Raw genomic sequence first — 17,002 nt, 5'->3', positions numbered from 1 at the left:
GGGCAACACCGAGTGCGGCTCTCAGGCCCCGGGCAAAACCGAGTGCGGCTCTGAGGCCCCGGGCAACACCGAGTGCGGCTCTCAGGCCCCGGGCAACACCGAATGCGCCTCTCAGGCCCCCGGCAACACCGAGTGCGGCTCTCAGGCCCCGGGCAACACCGAGTGCGTCTCTCAGGACCCGGGCAACACCGAGTGCGTCTCTCAGGACCCGGGCAACACCGAGTGCTGCTCTCAGACCCCGGGCAACACCGAGTGCGGTTCTCACGCCCCGGGCAACACCGAGTGCGGCTCTCGGGACCCGGGCAACACCGAGTGCGGCTCTCGGGCCCCGGGCAACACCGAGTGCGGCTCTCGGGCCCCGGGCAACACCGAGTGCGGCTCTCGGGCCCCGGGCAAAACCGAGTGCGGCTCTCGGGCCCCGGGCAACACCGAGTGCGGCTCTCAGTCCCCGAGTCAGAGCCGCCGGGCCCGGCACCAGCAAACCCTGAGGGTAGATCCTCCCCCAAACCAGAAAAACAAAACTTCCATTTATACAGCGGGCTCAGAAATTCCCAGCCGCTCTGTATCAGGGTGGATGCTGGATGCGGAAGTCGCTCCCTGGCCTCCTTTATAGTATAGAATTAGGTAGTCCCTTGTATCAAGGATGACCCGCTTCCACACCAAAAAGTGATGAGTTTACAGGTGTTTCAATATGGGAGCTGATATTCCAGGTACAGAACTCTATATTGAAGGATAGAAGGTGCCTGTGCGTGGATTCTTTTAATGTGGTTGGCTGCTGCACACCGACCACCACACGGGCAGGAGAGCTAGGTCTTGGTCCAGTGGAAAGGGTTAATTAAGACAACTGGAGACCAAGCTCTGCTGCACAGACCTGCCGCACATACTCCTACTGCCCACAGATCACAGTGTGGGCTGACCCGTGCTGCCCCTGGACCCTCGCATCTACCGGGCCACGAACCCTCGCCTCTCGTGGGCCCAATCTCTCCACCCTGAACTCTCGCCATTCCTTGGCCCCAATCCCTCTGGCAAAACTCTCACCGCTACTCCACCCCAACCTCACCGCTTCTCTGCTGCTTGCTGTACCTGGGACATTCCGATGGTCCTGCCCATGCTCCAATCGGTGACCTGGATTCTGGTACAAAGCACAATCTAGACTCTCAAGTCTCCACACCTGGGGCAATTTAGAGAAGATCGCCGCTCACCTATGCTACAAATGTAACAAAGACGCTTTGGATACCTGGCCTCCTGTGTGGGTCTGTTTGTTGCATCAGTTTGAGCTGGAGTGGAGGTGGAGGAGAAGCTGCTGGGTTTCACCCCCAGTACTTCTGGGCCCAGTGGGACCAACAATTCCCCATGTGGGACTGTCAGTGGAGGTGGGTTCCCTTTCCTAAAAGACATTAATGAACCATTTGGATTTTACCACAAACTGGCAACTTTCATGGTCACAGTTTCTAGTGCCGGCCCCACAAATGACCCGGTTCACTAAGTTCAATTTCACAACCTGTTTTTATGTTTTTGTGGGTTCCCTCTCATCCACCCTTTTTCCTATTTGAAATTCACTTTACAGGGTATTAAAAGGGGAGGATTTGTCAACCGGAGGCTTAAACCAATCATCACAGTAAGACCTGACAGAGTCACTCGATTCATCTGGAACGGAATATCATCGGCCTTTGACCATGGAAGCAAAAAGCACCATTCACAGCGGGGAGAAACTGCACACGTTCTCTGTGTGTGGACAAGGCTTCAGCCTATCATCCAACCTCGAGGGACACAAGTGCAGTCACACTGGGGAGAAACTGTGTAAATGTGGGGAATGTGGGAAACGTTTCAACTACCCGTCACAGCTGGAAACACATCGACGAATTCACACTGGGGAGAGGCCGTTCACCTGCTCCGTTTGTGGGATGGTATTCGCTCAGTTATCCAACCAGCTGGCACACTAGCGAGTTCAAACTGGGGAGAGACTGTTCCTCTGCTCTGAATGTGGGCAGGGATTTACTCGGTTATCCAACCTGCTGACACACCAGCGAGTTCACACTGGGGAGAGACAGTTCCTCTGCTCTGTGTGTGGGATGGGATTCCCTCAGTTATCCAGCCTGCTGAGACACCAGCGAGTTCACACTGGGGAGCGACTGTTACTCTGCTCTGTGTGTGGGAAGGGATTCATTCGGTCATCCCACCTGTTGACACACCAGCGAGTTCACAAGTGACTATAGTGGTTGGAATCTGCTGTTATTGCTGCTGTTAATTACATCCAGGACTAAATCTTGTTCATTCTGGCAGTTGGGTTTGTTTCCGCTGACAATAACTCCTCCAACTGGACTGGAGGTTAATATTTGGGATAATCAAATAAATGAGTGTTGCTTTCAAAACATTGCTGTAGATTTTTGTCTTTCCCATCTGAGTGTTTAGCATCAGCTGGCTGGAGCTCAGAGAGGACAATCTGCGGGGGAGGGGGGAGGGGATCGTATTGGAGGAGAACTTCAGCCTGGACACAGTCCTTCAGGGTCACACTGAGAGGGGCAAATGCCACTTAGGCCTCTCTCGTCTCTCATCACTGACAGCAAAGTCGCCATGCGGGTTAATCTTGACGTATATAAGGTGCGGATGATATCCACCCAAGGGTGTTGAAAAAGATGGGACGGGTGCTCTGCCAGCCCCTTGCCCTTATTTCCCAACAGCTTAGTAGAGTCAGGGATTGTTCTGAGATTGGAAGCCAGCACGCATAGTTCCCATTTTCCAAATTGGGCACAAGTCTGAGCTCAGGAACGAAAGGCCCATCAACATGACCTCGATCATCGCGAAGGTGCTTGAAGGGATCCTGAGAGATGCTGTTTTTGATCATGGGGAAAGGGAAGGGGCCATTAGAGATACTGAACACAGATTCTGGTAAACATGGTCATGTCTTACAAACTAGCTTGAGTTTGTAAAGAAGTAGTTAGGTTGGTGGAAGGGGGCATCCGGTTGACATTGTCTACCTCAGCGTGTCAAACTCATTTTCTATGGTGCGCCTGATCAAATATCCTGACACTTGGCGTGGGCCACATTCAACAAAAGTTATTATATTGTATTTACTGGCGCTGCTCCCAATCCCTTCCACCTCTTAGCTTGAGCATTCATGAACTGATTCTGCTCAAACAATAACCAGAAGGATATCGCTGCATTGTTCTGCCTGTGACCACAAGGCTGTGTCACTACCATACACAGATAGCGTTTCCTTGCTTCACATTTCCATACAAACACCATCACTTCACACATTCCCTTTCTTCACAATTGCAGCAGACATGAGCAAGGACGTGAGGCTTATTAAAAGACACATTTAATTACAGCAAAGGGAGAAATGTTCAGTTATTTTCCATTACAGGCAAAGTGCCGGGCAAACCAGCAGCCCACTGGCACCTGAACAATGCCTCATCGGCCGACAGGCTTTGTTCAAATATATTTGCTGCCTGGATATAAACTGAAACCAGTTTTGCAGGTGTGCTGCTCTATTCATACATTGCACGTGGAAGAGATGCTGTGGGGCATATGCTAAGTCCAGTAGCTGAAAGCGATCAACAGACTGGGTTTTGTGTTTCGTGATCCCGGGCGTGTTACCAATACCAGCAAAGATGAAGCCCATGGAATAAAACGGACAGTTAGCGAGTCAGAATGAGAAGCTTTAACAACAACCGATGTTTCAGAAAGGGAGACCTCACAAGACCAAAGGACATTGGTGCCGTGTAATAGGCTGTTTGTGTCACTGGGCTACAGGAGGCTATTTGTGACAGAAGGAAAGCTGGTCACAACAAACAAACAATTTACCGGCCTGTCCAGGGCCCACTCTGACCTCCACCTTCTCTCTCTCACGATTAATGGACATTGCTTCAATAATTGCTCCTCTGACCTTTCCTCGCTCGTCCCTCCTACACCCCTAATACACGGCTCGACACAATCTCCCTCCCGCTACATCCTCACTGTGCTGGAATCCACACCAGTTTCCACATCTGTTCCTTGTTTTCTCCCTGGATCCTGAAACTACAGCACTCACTCTTCCCCTCCTGAATTCTACAGGCTCCAAAACTGAAGCTTGGTGGCCCTCAGTCCCGGCTCCTTTATTTACCTCCCCTTCTTTCCTCCTCTTTCCCCCCTTGGTTGTGTTCCACTGTGGCCTTGGGCCTTCCCCGGGGATTCTCAGTATGAACAGGGGGATGTGTGTTGAGAGAGGATGTCCCAGCTCTCCACCTTTAAAGGGACAAGGAGAGGACCCGCTGGGATGAATGGCCCTGCTTTATGACATCACTGCAGTGCCTAGCAACCACTTTCCCTGAGCTCTGCTCAGTTTGGGCTGGGTTTAGCTCAGTGCTGTTGCAGGAAGGGCAACAGGAGCAGGATTCGGCCCGTGTGAGCCCAGGATTAATGGGGAAGAGGTACAGGATCAATTTCTACCTTATTGAGAGAGAAATGTCAGTGTTGCGGACACTTATTGTCCCTCAGTATCTGTGTCGGGGAGCGACCGATGGGTTCACTCTGTATCTAACCCGTACTGTGCCCGGCTGGAGAGTGTTTGATGCTGGGCACGAGATGCTCAGCTCGATGAGCACAACATTTAACCCAAAGATGATCGGATATCCCATCAGCTTCTCCCCTGGACACAGGTCCTGAAGGACAGGGAGTGTCTAATAATTTGGCTGGTGTCCTTGATCAAATTTAAACACCTCACTCAACTCTTTTTAAAAATTCCTTCATGGAATGTGGGCATCGCCTCTCATCTCTCATTCTTCTAAATGCTAGAGAATATAGGCCAAGTCTACTCCATTTCTCATAGGAAATTCCCTCTGATCCCAGGAATCAGTCTGGTAAGCCTTCTTTGCACACCCTCTATAGCAAGTTTATCTTTCCTTATGTAAGGAAACCAAAACTGTGCATAATACTCCAGGTGCGGTTTCACCAGGGCCCTATATAATTGCAGTAAGACATCTTTACTCTTATACTCAAATCCTCTTGTAATAAAGGCCAGTATTGTTATGTTCATAATAAAGCAATATAACTGAGTACTGTAGACAATGAGTAAGTGTGACCTTAGCTTTTTTATTCAAACTCCAGAGTGTTGGTAGAGCATGGGAGGCTTGCTTATATACAGTGCTCCCAAGGGATGTAGTGATCCATTGGGACTCCAACAGGTTTTCCCTCTGGTAGTGGTATGATACAGGTTGCATAGGGTTGCATACATAACATCACTCCCTCCCAAAGTCAATTTTGCACTTATTTACAGGATGAGACGATCTGGGGCTTTTCGCTCCCTTGTAGATCGTCTCGGTACAAATGCAGGTATGGCTGAGTTGGTTTGTTCTTCGCTGGGCAGCTGGCCTTGCTTGTCTGCTGGGGATCGTGAGTTCAGCTTTGTGGTCAAACGTGATGTTGGTTGCCACTTATGTGTATGTGTTGGAGGGTCGAAGTTGGTGGTATCGTCTTCGGGTTGTTTATGGCTGTCTGTGAATCGCAATTTAGTTTGGTCCAAATGCTTTCTGCAAGTTAGTCCATTGGCAAGTTTGACCTGAGACACCCTACTCCCTTCTTTGGCTATGACAGTGCCAGCAAGGCATTAGGGACCATGTCCACAGCTGAGTACAAAGACAGTGTCATTGACTCCAATATCGCATAACAAGTTTGTGCGATTATGGTACATGCTTTGTCGATGCCGCATGTCCTCAACATGATCATGGTGATCAGGATGGACAAGGGAGAGCCTTGTTTTGAGCACCCTTTTCATGAGCAGCTCGGATGGGGAACCCTGGTGAGTGAGTGGGGTCTGGTGCAGTAGCTGAGCAGGACTCGGGACAGGCAGGTCTGCAGGGAGCCTTCGGACACATGTTTCAAGCTTTGCTTGATGGATTGGACTGCCCGTTCTGCCTGACCGTTGGATGTGGGCTTGAACGGGGCAGATGTGATGTGCTTGATCCCATTGTGGGTCATGAATTCCTTGAATTCAGCACTGGTGAAGCACGGCCCATTGTCGCTGACAAGGACGTCAGGCAGGCCATCCATGGCAAACATGGCTCGTAGGCTTTCAATGGTGGCAGTGGACGTACGTACAGACATTATTACACACACAATCCATTTTCAATAAGCAACCACAACAAACAAAAACATTTTGCCTAGAAACGGGCCCGCAAAGTCAACGTGAATCTTAGACCACGGTTTGGAGGGCCATGACCACAAACTTAGCGGTACCTCCTGGGTGCATTGCTCAGTTTGAGAGCAAGTATTTCATTGGCGCATGGATGACTCCAAATCTGAGTCGATGCCGGGCCACCACACATGGGATCTGGCAATAGCTTTCATCATTATGCCTGGATGGGTACTGTGTAGCTCGCGTATGAACGTTTCCCTGCATTTCTTCGGCAAAACCACGTGATTGACCCATTAAAGACATTTTATGGACATTTCATCTTTGCGCCACTGGAACGGCATGATCTCTTCACGCATCTCCGCTGGGACGCTGGACCAGCTCCCATGGAGGACACAAGTTTTTATAAGGTACAGTATAGGATCCTGGCTGGTCCAGGTCCTGATCTGGCGGGCTATAATGGGTGACTTTTCATTTTCGAATGCATCCATCACCAAGAGCAAGTCTGCAGGTAGTGCCATTCCCACCCTGTTGGTGGGCAATGGTAGCCGACTGAGAGCATCAGCGCAGTTCTGTGTGCCTGGTCTGTGGTGGATTACATAGTTATATGCAGACAGCGTAAGTGCCCATCTTTGGATGTGGGCAGAGGGTTTGGTATTAATCCCTTTGTTCTCGAAGAATAGCGATATGAGTGGCTTATGGTTGGTTTCTAAATCAAACTTGAGACCAAACAGATATTGGTCCATTTTTGTAACCCCGTAAATGCATGCCAGAGCTTCTTTTTCAATCATGCTGTAGGCCCTTTCGGACTTGGACAACTCCTAGATGCATAGGCGACCGGTTGCAATGTTCCCGATTAATATACTTGTAACACACACTCGACCCCATATGAAGACGCATTGCAAGCTTACACTAAATGTTTACATGTGTTATACAGAACAAGCAGTTTGTTGGAATATAACAGATTTCTGGCTTTCTCAAAAGCAGCCTCTTGTGATTTGTCCCATACCCAGTCATCTCCCTTGTGTAGCAGCACATGTATGGGTTCAAGCAAGGTGCTTAACCCAGGTAGGAAATTATTAAATAGTTGAGGAGTCCCAGGAACGACCGCAGCTCTGTCACGTTCTGTGGTCTCTGCACGTTCTTGATGGCCTCCGCCTTGGCGTCGGTGTGTCTGATGCCATCTGCCGTGATATTTCTCCTCAAGAATTCGACCTCTGGTGCCAGCAAAACACACTTCGAGCATTTCAACCTGAGCCCCACGCTGACTTAGAACCTCTTCCAGGTTCTTCAAGTGTTTGATGGTGTCCCGACCTGTGACCAGTATGTCATCCTGGAAAACTACGGTGCACGGAACCAACTTTAGCAGGCTCTCCGTGTTCCTTTCAAAAATTGTCGTGGCCGATCGAATCCCAAACGGACCTCTATTGTAGATGAACAGACCTTTGTGTGTGTTGATGCAGGTGAGGCCTTTCGAATATTCCGCCAGCTCCTGCGTCATGTAGGCCGTGGTCAGGTCCAACTTGTTGAACGTCATCCTCCAGCCAGGGCCGCAAATAGGTAATTTGCCTTGGTTAGCGAGTACTGATCTTGTAGCGAAAAACAGTTAATCATTACTTTATAGCCCCCACAAATTCTGACCATGATATTGCCTTTGAGAACTGGAACAATCGGACTGGCCCACTCGTTGACCTCCACCTTGGCGATGATGCCTTCTCGCTGCAGCCTGTCGAGCCCAATTTCCACTTTCTCTCTCATCAAATATGGCACCTCTCGTGCCTTGTGGTGGATGGGTCATATATCGGGAATCAAGTGGATCTGCATCTTCGCCCCTGAGAAACTTCCGATGCCTGCCTCAAACAACAATGGGAACTTGCTCAGAACCTGGCCACATGAGGCATAGTCGACGGACGAGAGCGCTCGGATGTCATCCCAGTTCCAGTGGATTTTTCACAGCCAGCTTCTACCGAACAGTGTGGGCCCATCTCCTGCTACAATCCAAAGTAGGAGTTCGTGCACTGCTCCATCATAGGAGACTTTTACTGCTGCGCTGCCAATTACAGGGATCAGCTCTTTAGTGTAAGTTCTTAGCTTGGTATGAATGGAGCTAAGTTTGGGCCTGTGTGCCTTGTTGACCACAGCGTGTCGAAGACCTTTTTGCTCATGATAGACTGCCTCACACCCATGTCCAGTGCCATGGATACTGGAAATCCATCCAGTTCGACATTTAGCATGATCGGTGGACATTTCGTCGTGAAGGTGTGTACCCCGTACACTTCTGCCTCCTCGGTTCGAGTCTCTAGTTCAGCCTGATCCACCATGGATCGATCCTCCTCTGCAACGTGGTGGTTAGCAGGGTTCGCAGATCGTCTGCACATTCGCTGGAGGTGTCCCATTGTTCCACAGCATAGTTTTTGAAGCGGCATTGATTGGCTCGATGATCACCTCCGCGGCGCCAACAAGATGTTAACTGCCTCGCATTAACATTTGATGGTAGACTCTGGGTCATCTGAGGTCGTGCAGCTGCAGGCGTGTACCTTCTGCCACAAGCATTCCTGTCTGAAAACGACATTACTTTGTGTACAGTACATGCCAAAACCTCTATGTTGCAAAATTTGTTTCATGTTATCGCAGGTGAACATAATGCCTGGGCTATCGTTATGGCTTTGCTCAGGTTCGGTGTTTCAACAGTCAATAGTTTGCGAAGGATAACCTCATGGCCAATGCCAAACGTCAAAGAAGTCTCTTAGCATTTGTTCAAGGAATCCATCGAATTCGCAATGTCCTGCAAGGCGCCTTAGACGTAGCTCACCACTTCCTGGCCTTCAGACCGTTGATATGTGTAAAATCGGTACTTTGCCATCAGAACGCTTTCCTTCAGATTTAGGTGCTCCTGGACCAGCATACACAGTTCTTCATACAATGTGGTTGTTGGTTTCACCGGAGCTAGAAGATTCTTCATGAGGCCATAGGTTGTTGACCCACAGACGGTGAGGAGGATCGCCCTTCTTTTGGCAGCATTCTCATCCCCTTCCAGCTCGTTGGCCACGAAATAATGGTCGAGTCGCTCCACGCAGGCCTTCCAATCGTCCCCTTCTGAGAATTTATCCAGGATACCAACAGTTCTCTGCATTTTCGCGTGATTGTTTGTTATCTCATTGCTTTATTATGAACATAAAAACTGGCAATGTAACTGAGTAATGTAGACATGAGTAAGTGTGACCTTCGCTCCTTTATTCAAACTCGAGTGATGGCACCGCATGGGAGCGTTGCTTCGATGCTCGCAAGGGATGCTCGGACCCCACCAGTTACAGGCTGCCAACCAGAAAATGACCTGTTTATTCCTCCTCTCTGTTTTCCAATCCTTAATCCTTGGAAGTATTTCACACCCAATCCCATGAGCCATAATTTTGTTTAATAATCTCTTTTGTGGCACCCCATTGAATTCCTTCTGTAAATCTAAATATACCACATCCAGTGGTTTCCCCCTTATCTATCCTGCTAGCTACCACAAAAAACGTTAACAGATTTTCACGGATAATTTCCCTTTCAAAAATCCGTGTTAATGCTGTCCAATCCTGTTATTAATTCCCAAATGCCCTTTTACTACGTACTTAATAATAGATTTTAGCATTTTCCTGACTACTGATGTCAGGACTACCGGCACTGCAAGGGTTTGATACAAAGTAAATCCCATTCCATCATGTCCCAAACACAACCAGGGTTGATACAGAGTAAATCTCAGTCTACACTATCCCAAACACTCACAGGGCAGTTACACACGGGTTAGATACAGAGTAAAGCTCCCTCTACACTTTCCCATCAAACTCTCCCAGGGCAGGTACAGTACAGGTTAAGTCCAGCATAAAGCTTTCTCTGAACAGTTCCATGAAAAGTCACAGGGCAGCTCCAGCATGGGTTAAATGCAGAGTAACTTCTCCCACTACACTGTTCCATCAAACACTCACAGAACAGGTACAGCATGGGTAAGATGCAGTGTAAAGCTCCCTCAACACTGCCCCATCAACCACTCCCAGGGCAGGTTTTGCATTGGTTAGATACCACGTAAAGCTCCCTCTACCATGTCCAAATAAACACTCCTAGGGCAGGTACAGCACAATTACGATACAATATAATTATCTCTCTAACTTCACTCTACAATTGTACATGGCCTTGATGAGACCACACCTGGAGTACTGTGCACAGTGTTGGTCTCCTTTTCTAAGGAAGGATATACTTGCCTTGCTTAGATACAGAGTAAAGCTCCCTTAACATTGTCTCACCTGACATTCCAAGGACAGGAATAGGCCACTTGGCCCCTCGAGCCTGCTCCGCCATTTAATAGAATCCTGGCTGATTTGATCATGGACTCAGCTTCACTTCCCTCCCTGCTCCCCATAACCATTTATTCCCTTATCGATCAAAAATCTGTCTATATCTGCCTTAAATGTATTCAATGACCCAGCCTCCACAGCTCTCTGGGGCAGAGAATTCCAAAGATTTACAACCCTCAGAGAAGAAATGGGCGGCCTCTTATTTGGAGACTCTGTCCCCTGGTTTTGTTTTCCCCTATGAATGGAAATATCCTCTCTGTATCCACCTTGTCGAACCCACTGATTATCATATATGCCCAACCTATCTTCATAAGTCAACCGCCTCATCTCCAGAATCAATCCACTGAACCTTCTCTGAACAGCCTCCAATGCAAGTCTATCCTTCCTTAAATACAGAGACCAAAACTGTAAGTAGTACTCTAGGTGTGGCCTCACCCATACCGTGTACAGTTGTAGAAGTACTAATCTGCTTTTATACTCTATCCCCCTTGCAATAAAGGCCAACATTCCATTTGCCTTCCTGATTATTGCCACAAATGCATACTAACTTTTTTCTGTTTCATGCACAAGGACCCCTAGGTCCCACTGCACTGTAGCATTTTGCAGTTTTTCTCCATTTCTATTATAATTTGCTTTTCTGTCTTATCTGCCAAGGTAGATAACCTCACATTTTCCCACATTGTACATCATCTGCCAAAATTTTGCCCACTCACTTAGCCTGTCTATATCCCTTTGCAAATTATTTGTGTCCTCACTATTTGCTTTCCCACCCATCTTTGTATCATCAGCAAACTTGGCTGCATTACACTTGGTCCCTTCATCCAGGACATTAATATAGATTGTAAATAGTTGAGGACCTAGCACCGATCCTTGTGGCACCCCACTAGTCACTGTTTCCCAATAGAAAAATGATCCATTTATCCCGACTCAGATACAAAGTAAAGCTCCATCTCCACTGCCCCATCAGCCATTCCCAAGGCAGGTACAGCACGGGCTAGAAAAAGAGTGAAGCTCCCTCTACACTGTCCCATGAAACACTCCCAGGGCAGGTACAGCACAGGTTAGATACACAGTGAGGATCGCTATACACATTCCAACTGGACATTCCCATGGCAGGGACTGCACAGGTTAGATACAGAGTAAAGTTTCCTCTACACTGTCCCATCAAGCACTCCCAAGGCAGGTACTGCTTTGATGAGATACAGAGTAAAGCTCCCTCTACACTTTCCAAATAATCACTCCTAGGGCAAGTACAGCATAATTTAGATAAAGGATAACCATATCAAACCTCACTCTATAATTGTACAGGGCCTTGGTGAGACCACACCTGGAGTACTGTGCACAGCTTTGGTCACCTTATCTAAGGAAGTATATACTTGCCTTGCTTATATATAGAGTAAAGCTCCCTCAACATTGTCCCACCAGACATTCCATGGGCAGGTACAACACAGGCTAGATATGGAGTATATCTCCCTCTACCCTGTCACAAGCATTCTAGAGTAGACACTGCATTGGTTAGATATAGAATAAAGCTCCCTCTACACTGACCCATAAAACACTCCAGGGCAGGTACAGAATAAATCTTCCTTTACATTGTCACATTAAACACTCCCAAGGCAACTACAGCACGGGATAGATAAAGAGTAAAGCTCTCTCTAGTCTGCCGCATCAAGCACTCCCAGAACAGGTGCAACATGGTTTAAATATTGAGTAAATCTCCCTCCATACTGTTCCACCGGACATTCCCAGGGCAGGTACAGCATGCGTTAGGTACAGAGTAAAGTTCCCTCAACACTGTCCCATCAGATATTCCAAGGGCAGGTACAACACAGGTTAGGTATGGAATATTTCTCCCTGTACGCTGTCCAAAGCATTCCAGGGTAGATACAGAATTGGTTAGATCCAGAATAATGCTCCATCAAACACTCCCATCAAACACTCCCAGGGCAAGTACAGCACGGGATAAATACAGAGTAATCTCTCCCTCTGCATTGTCCCAACATACAATCCCAGGGCAGGTACAGAACGGATTAGATACAGAGTAAAGCTCTCTGTACACTGTCCCAACAGACAACCCCAGGGCAGGTACAGCACAGGGTAGATTATAAGAAATAAGAGCAGGAGCAGGCCACTTGGTACCTCGAGCCCACTCTGCCATTCAATAAAAGCATGGCTGATCTGATCTTGGGCTCAACTCCAGGTCCCTGCCGGCTTCCCATAACACTTTATTCCTTTATCCTTCAAACTTTTTCCATCTACGTCTTTAATATATTCAATGGCCCAGCCTCCACAGCTCTCTGGGGCAGAAATTCCATAGATTTACAACTCTTAGAGAAGAAATTCCATCTCATTTCAGTTTCAAATGGGTGGCCTCTTATTCTGAGACTATGTCCCCTAGTTTTAGTTTTCCCTATAAGTGCAAAAATCCTCTCTGCATTCACCTTGTCGAGCCCCCTCATTATCTTATATGTTTCGATAAGATCAACGCTCATTTTTCTGAACTACAATGGGTACAAGCCCAACCTATCTGAATAAGTCAACCCCCTCATCTCTAGAATCAACCTGGTGAACCTTCTCTGAACAGGCTCCAAAGCAAGTATATCCTTCGTTCAATAGAGAGACAAAACTGTATGCAGTACTCTAGGTGTGGCCTCAAAAATATCCTGTACAGTTGTAGCAGGACTTCCCTGCATTTATATTCTATCCACCTTGCAATAAAGGTCAAGATTCCATTTGTCTTCCTGATTACTTGCTGTACCTACATACTAACTTTTTGTGTTTCATGCACAAGGACCTCAAGTTGTGACTGTATTGCAGCACTTTGCAATGTTTCTCCATTTAAATTATAATGTGTTTTTCTATTTTTTTCTGCCCCAGTGGATAAGCTCACATGTTCCCACATTACACTCCATCTGCCGAATTTTTGCCCACTCACTTCGCTTGTCTATATCCCTTTGCAGATTATTGTGTCCTCTTCACAATTTTCTTTCGCACTCATCATTGTATCATCAGCAAACCTTGCTAGATTACTCTCGGTCCCTTCATCCAAGTCATTAATATAGATTGAGGACTGAGCACTGATGCCTATGACAATGCTGGAGCTAGTTTGCCAATAGAAAAATTACTGATTTATCCTGACTCAGATACAAGCAAAGCTCTATCTACACTGTACCATCAAACACTCCCAGGGAAGGTACTGCATTGGTGAGATACGAAGTAAAGCTCCTTCTACATTTTCCAAATAAACAATCCTAGGGCAAGTACAGCTTAATTTAGATAAAGGGTAACCTTCTCAAATCTCACTCTACATTTGTACAGGGCCTTGTTGAGACCACACTTGGAGCACTGTGCACACTTTTGGTCTCCTTATCTCAGGAAGGATATACTTGCCTTGCTTAGATACCGCGTAAAGCTTCCTCAACACCGTCCACCAGACATTTCAAGAGCAGGCACAACACAGGTTAGATACGGTGTATATCTCCCTCTACCCTGCCCCAAGCATTCCAGAGTAGATACTGCATTGGTTGGACAAAGAGTGAAGCTCCCTCGACACTGTCCCATTAAAGATTCCCAGGGCAGATGCAACACAGGTTAGATGCTGTCTCAACGGACATACCCAGGCAGATGCAGCACGGGTTACATAAAGATAAAATCTCCCTCTAGCCTGTCCCAAGCACTCCCAGGTTAGGTACTGCTTTGATTCGGGACAGATTTAATCTCGCTGTGTGCTGTCCCATCAAACACTGCAGAACAGGTACAGCACGGGTTAGATACAGAGTAAAGATCCCTCTCGACTGTTCCATCAAATCTTATTGAATGGGGAGCAGGCTCGGGGGGGCCCGGTGGCCCACTCCTGCTTCTATGCCTCATGTTCTTATGTATCCAGCATGCTCCGCGGGGGAGAATGTGCCACACCCAGACTACAGGAGCTCAATGCGCAGGCGCGGGCCCTGGCAGTGTTTGGAGCATGCGCGGTGCATGTAATGGCGGAGGAGACAAGATTTGGATGGGCTCCTCAGAAGTATCCTTTTTAGCGGGGCGGAGGAGACTAATGGGCCAGCGGGGAGTCGGAGAGGCTTCATAAACAACCGGTGCACGCTTCAAGCCCGGAACAGTAACCGGAATATTGGCGGTTGCAGATTCGGGGCTTTAGCACCGTCACAGGCCCAGGCTAACGATGGCCATCTTCGGACAGGAACAAAGTGAATGATGTTAGTGTCTGAAATTGAACTCAGCCAGAGTCAGCATCTTCAGGGGAGGGGAACCAGTGAATGTAGAACTGAACCCAGCCAGAATCAGTACCTTCAGGGGAGGGGAACCAGTGAGTGTAGAACTGAACCCAGCCAGAGTCAGTACCTTCAGGGGAGGCGAACCAGTGAGTGTAGAACTGAACCCAGCCTGAGTCAGCTCCTTCAGGGGAGGGGAACCAGTGAGTGTAGAACTGAACCCAGCCAGAGTCAGTACCTTCAGGGGAGAGGAACCAGTGAGTGTAGAACTGAACCGAGACAGAGTCAGTACCTTCAGGGGAAGGGAACCAGTGAGTGTAGAACTGAACCCAGACAGAGTCAGCACCTTCAGGGGAGAGGAACCAGTGAGTATAGAACTGAACCGAGACAGAGTCAGTACCTTCAGGGGAATGGAACCAGTGAGTGTAAAACTGAACCCAGACAGAGTCAGCACCTTCAGGGGAGGAGAACCAGTGAGTGTAGAACTGAACTCAGCCAGAGTCAGCACCTTCAGGGGAGGGGAACCAGTGAGTGTAGAACTGAACCCAGCCAGAGTCAGCAGCTTCAGGGGAAGGGAACCAATGAGTGTAGAACTGAACTCAGCCAGAGTCAGCACCTTCAGGGGAGGGGAACCAGTGAGTGTAGAACTGAACCCAGCCAGAGTCAGTACATTCAGGGGAAGGGAATCAGTGAGTGTAGAACTGAACTCAGCCAGAGTCAGCACCTTCAGGGGAAGGGAACCAGTGAGTGTAGAACTGAACCCAGCCAGAGTCAGTACCTTCAGGGGAAGGGAACCAGTGAGTGTAGAACTGAACCGACACAGAGTCAGTACCTTCAGGGGAAGGGAACCAGTGAGTGTAGAACTGAACCCAGACAGAGTCAGCACCTTCAGGGGAGAGGAACCAGTGAGTGTAGAACTGAACCGAGACAGAGTCAGCACCGTCAGGGGAAGGGAACCAGTGAGTGCAGAACTGAACCCAGACAGAGTCAGTACCTTCAGGGGAGGGGAACCAGTGAGTGTAGAACTGAACCCAGACAGAGTCAGCACCTTCAGGGGAAGGGTACCAGTGAGTGTAGAACTGAACCCAGACAGAGTCAGCACCTTCAGGGGAGGGGAACCAGTGAGTGTAGAACTGAACCGAGACAGAGTCAGCACCTTCAGGGGAAGGGAACCAGTGAGTGTAGAACTGAACCCAGACAGAGTCAGTACCTTCAGGGGAGGGGAACCAGTGAGTGTAGAACAGAACCCAGCCAGAGTCAGCACCTTCAGGGGAGGGGAACCAGTGAGTGTAATACTGAACACAGACAGAGTCAGCACCTTTAGGGGAAGGGAACCAGTGAGTGTAGAACTGAACCCAGACAGAGTCAGTACCTTCAGGGGAGGGGTACCAGTGAATGGAACTGAACCCAGCCAGAGTCAGTACATTCAGGGAAGAGGAACCAGTGAGTGTAGAACTGAACCCAGACAGAGTCAGCACCTTCAGGGGAGGGGAACCAGTGAGTGTAGAACTGAACTCAGACAGAGTCAGCACCTTCAGGGGAGGGGAACCAGTGAGTGGAACTGAATCCAGCCAGAGTCAGCACCTTCAGGGGAGAGGGACCAGTGAGTGCAGAACTGAACCGAGACAGAGTCAGCACCTTCAGGGGAAGGGAACCAGTGAGTGTAGAACTGAAACCAGACAGACTTAACACCTTCAGGGGAGGGGAACCAGTGAGTGGAACTGAATCCAGCCAGAGTCAGCACCTTCAGGGGAGGGGAAGCAGTGAGTGTGGAACTGAACCCAGACAGAGTCAGCACCTTCAGGGGAAGGGAACCAGTGAATGTGGATCTGAACCCAGACATAGTCAGCACCTTCAGGGGAAGGGAACCAGTGAGTGTAGAACTGAACCCAGACAGAGTCAGCACCTTCAGTGGAGGGGAACCAGTGAGTGTAGAATTGAACCCAGACAGAGTCAGCACCTTTAGGGGAGGGGAACCAGTGAGTGTAGAACTGAACCAAGACAGAGTCAGCACCTTCAGTGGAAGGGAACCAGTGAGTGTAGAACTGAACCCAGACAGAGTCAGCACCTTCAGGGGAAGGGAACCTGTGAGTGTAGAACTGAACCGAGACAGAGTCAGCACCTTCAGGGGAAGGGAACCAGTGAGTGTAGAACTGAACCCAGACAGAGTCAGCACCTTCAGGGGACGGGAACCAGTGAGTGTAGAACTGAACCCAGACAGAGTCAGCACCTTCAGGGGAAGGGAACCAATGAGTGTAGAACTGAACTCAGCCAGTGTCAGCACCTTCAGGGGAGGAGAGGGGAACCAGTGAATGGAACTGAATCCAGCCAGA

At 48.7% G+C, this 17,002-nt stretch overlaps 1 protein-coding gene across 1 annotated transcript; it reads left to right on the top strand.

The window, feature by feature from the left end:
• The first annotated feature begins 1,676 nt into the window (after positions 1–1,676).
• On the top strand, positions 1,677–2,210 carry LOC139251828 (zinc finger protein 239-like). The gene is made up of 2 exons (XM_070873313.1): positions 1,677–1,907; positions 1,992–2,210. The coding sequence occupies exons 1-2, from the start codon at positions 1,677–1,679 to the stop codon at positions 2,208–2,210; spliced, it is 450 nt and encodes a 149-aa protein (XP_070729414.1).
• Positions 2,211–17,002: the final 14,792 nt, after the last annotated feature.

The sequence above is a fragment of the Pristiophorus japonicus genome, unplaced genomic scaffold (assembly GCF_044704955.1).
Source record: "Pristiophorus japonicus isolate sPriJap1 unplaced genomic scaffold, sPriJap1.hap1 HAP1_SCAFFOLD_45, whole genome shotgun sequence".
Taxonomy (NCBI): domain Eukaryota; kingdom Metazoa; phylum Chordata; class Chondrichthyes; family Pristiophoridae; genus Pristiophorus; species Pristiophorus japonicus.
The sequence above is the reverse complement of the archived record's forward strand: the minus strand, read 5'-3'. Positions and strand labels throughout refer to the sequence as shown.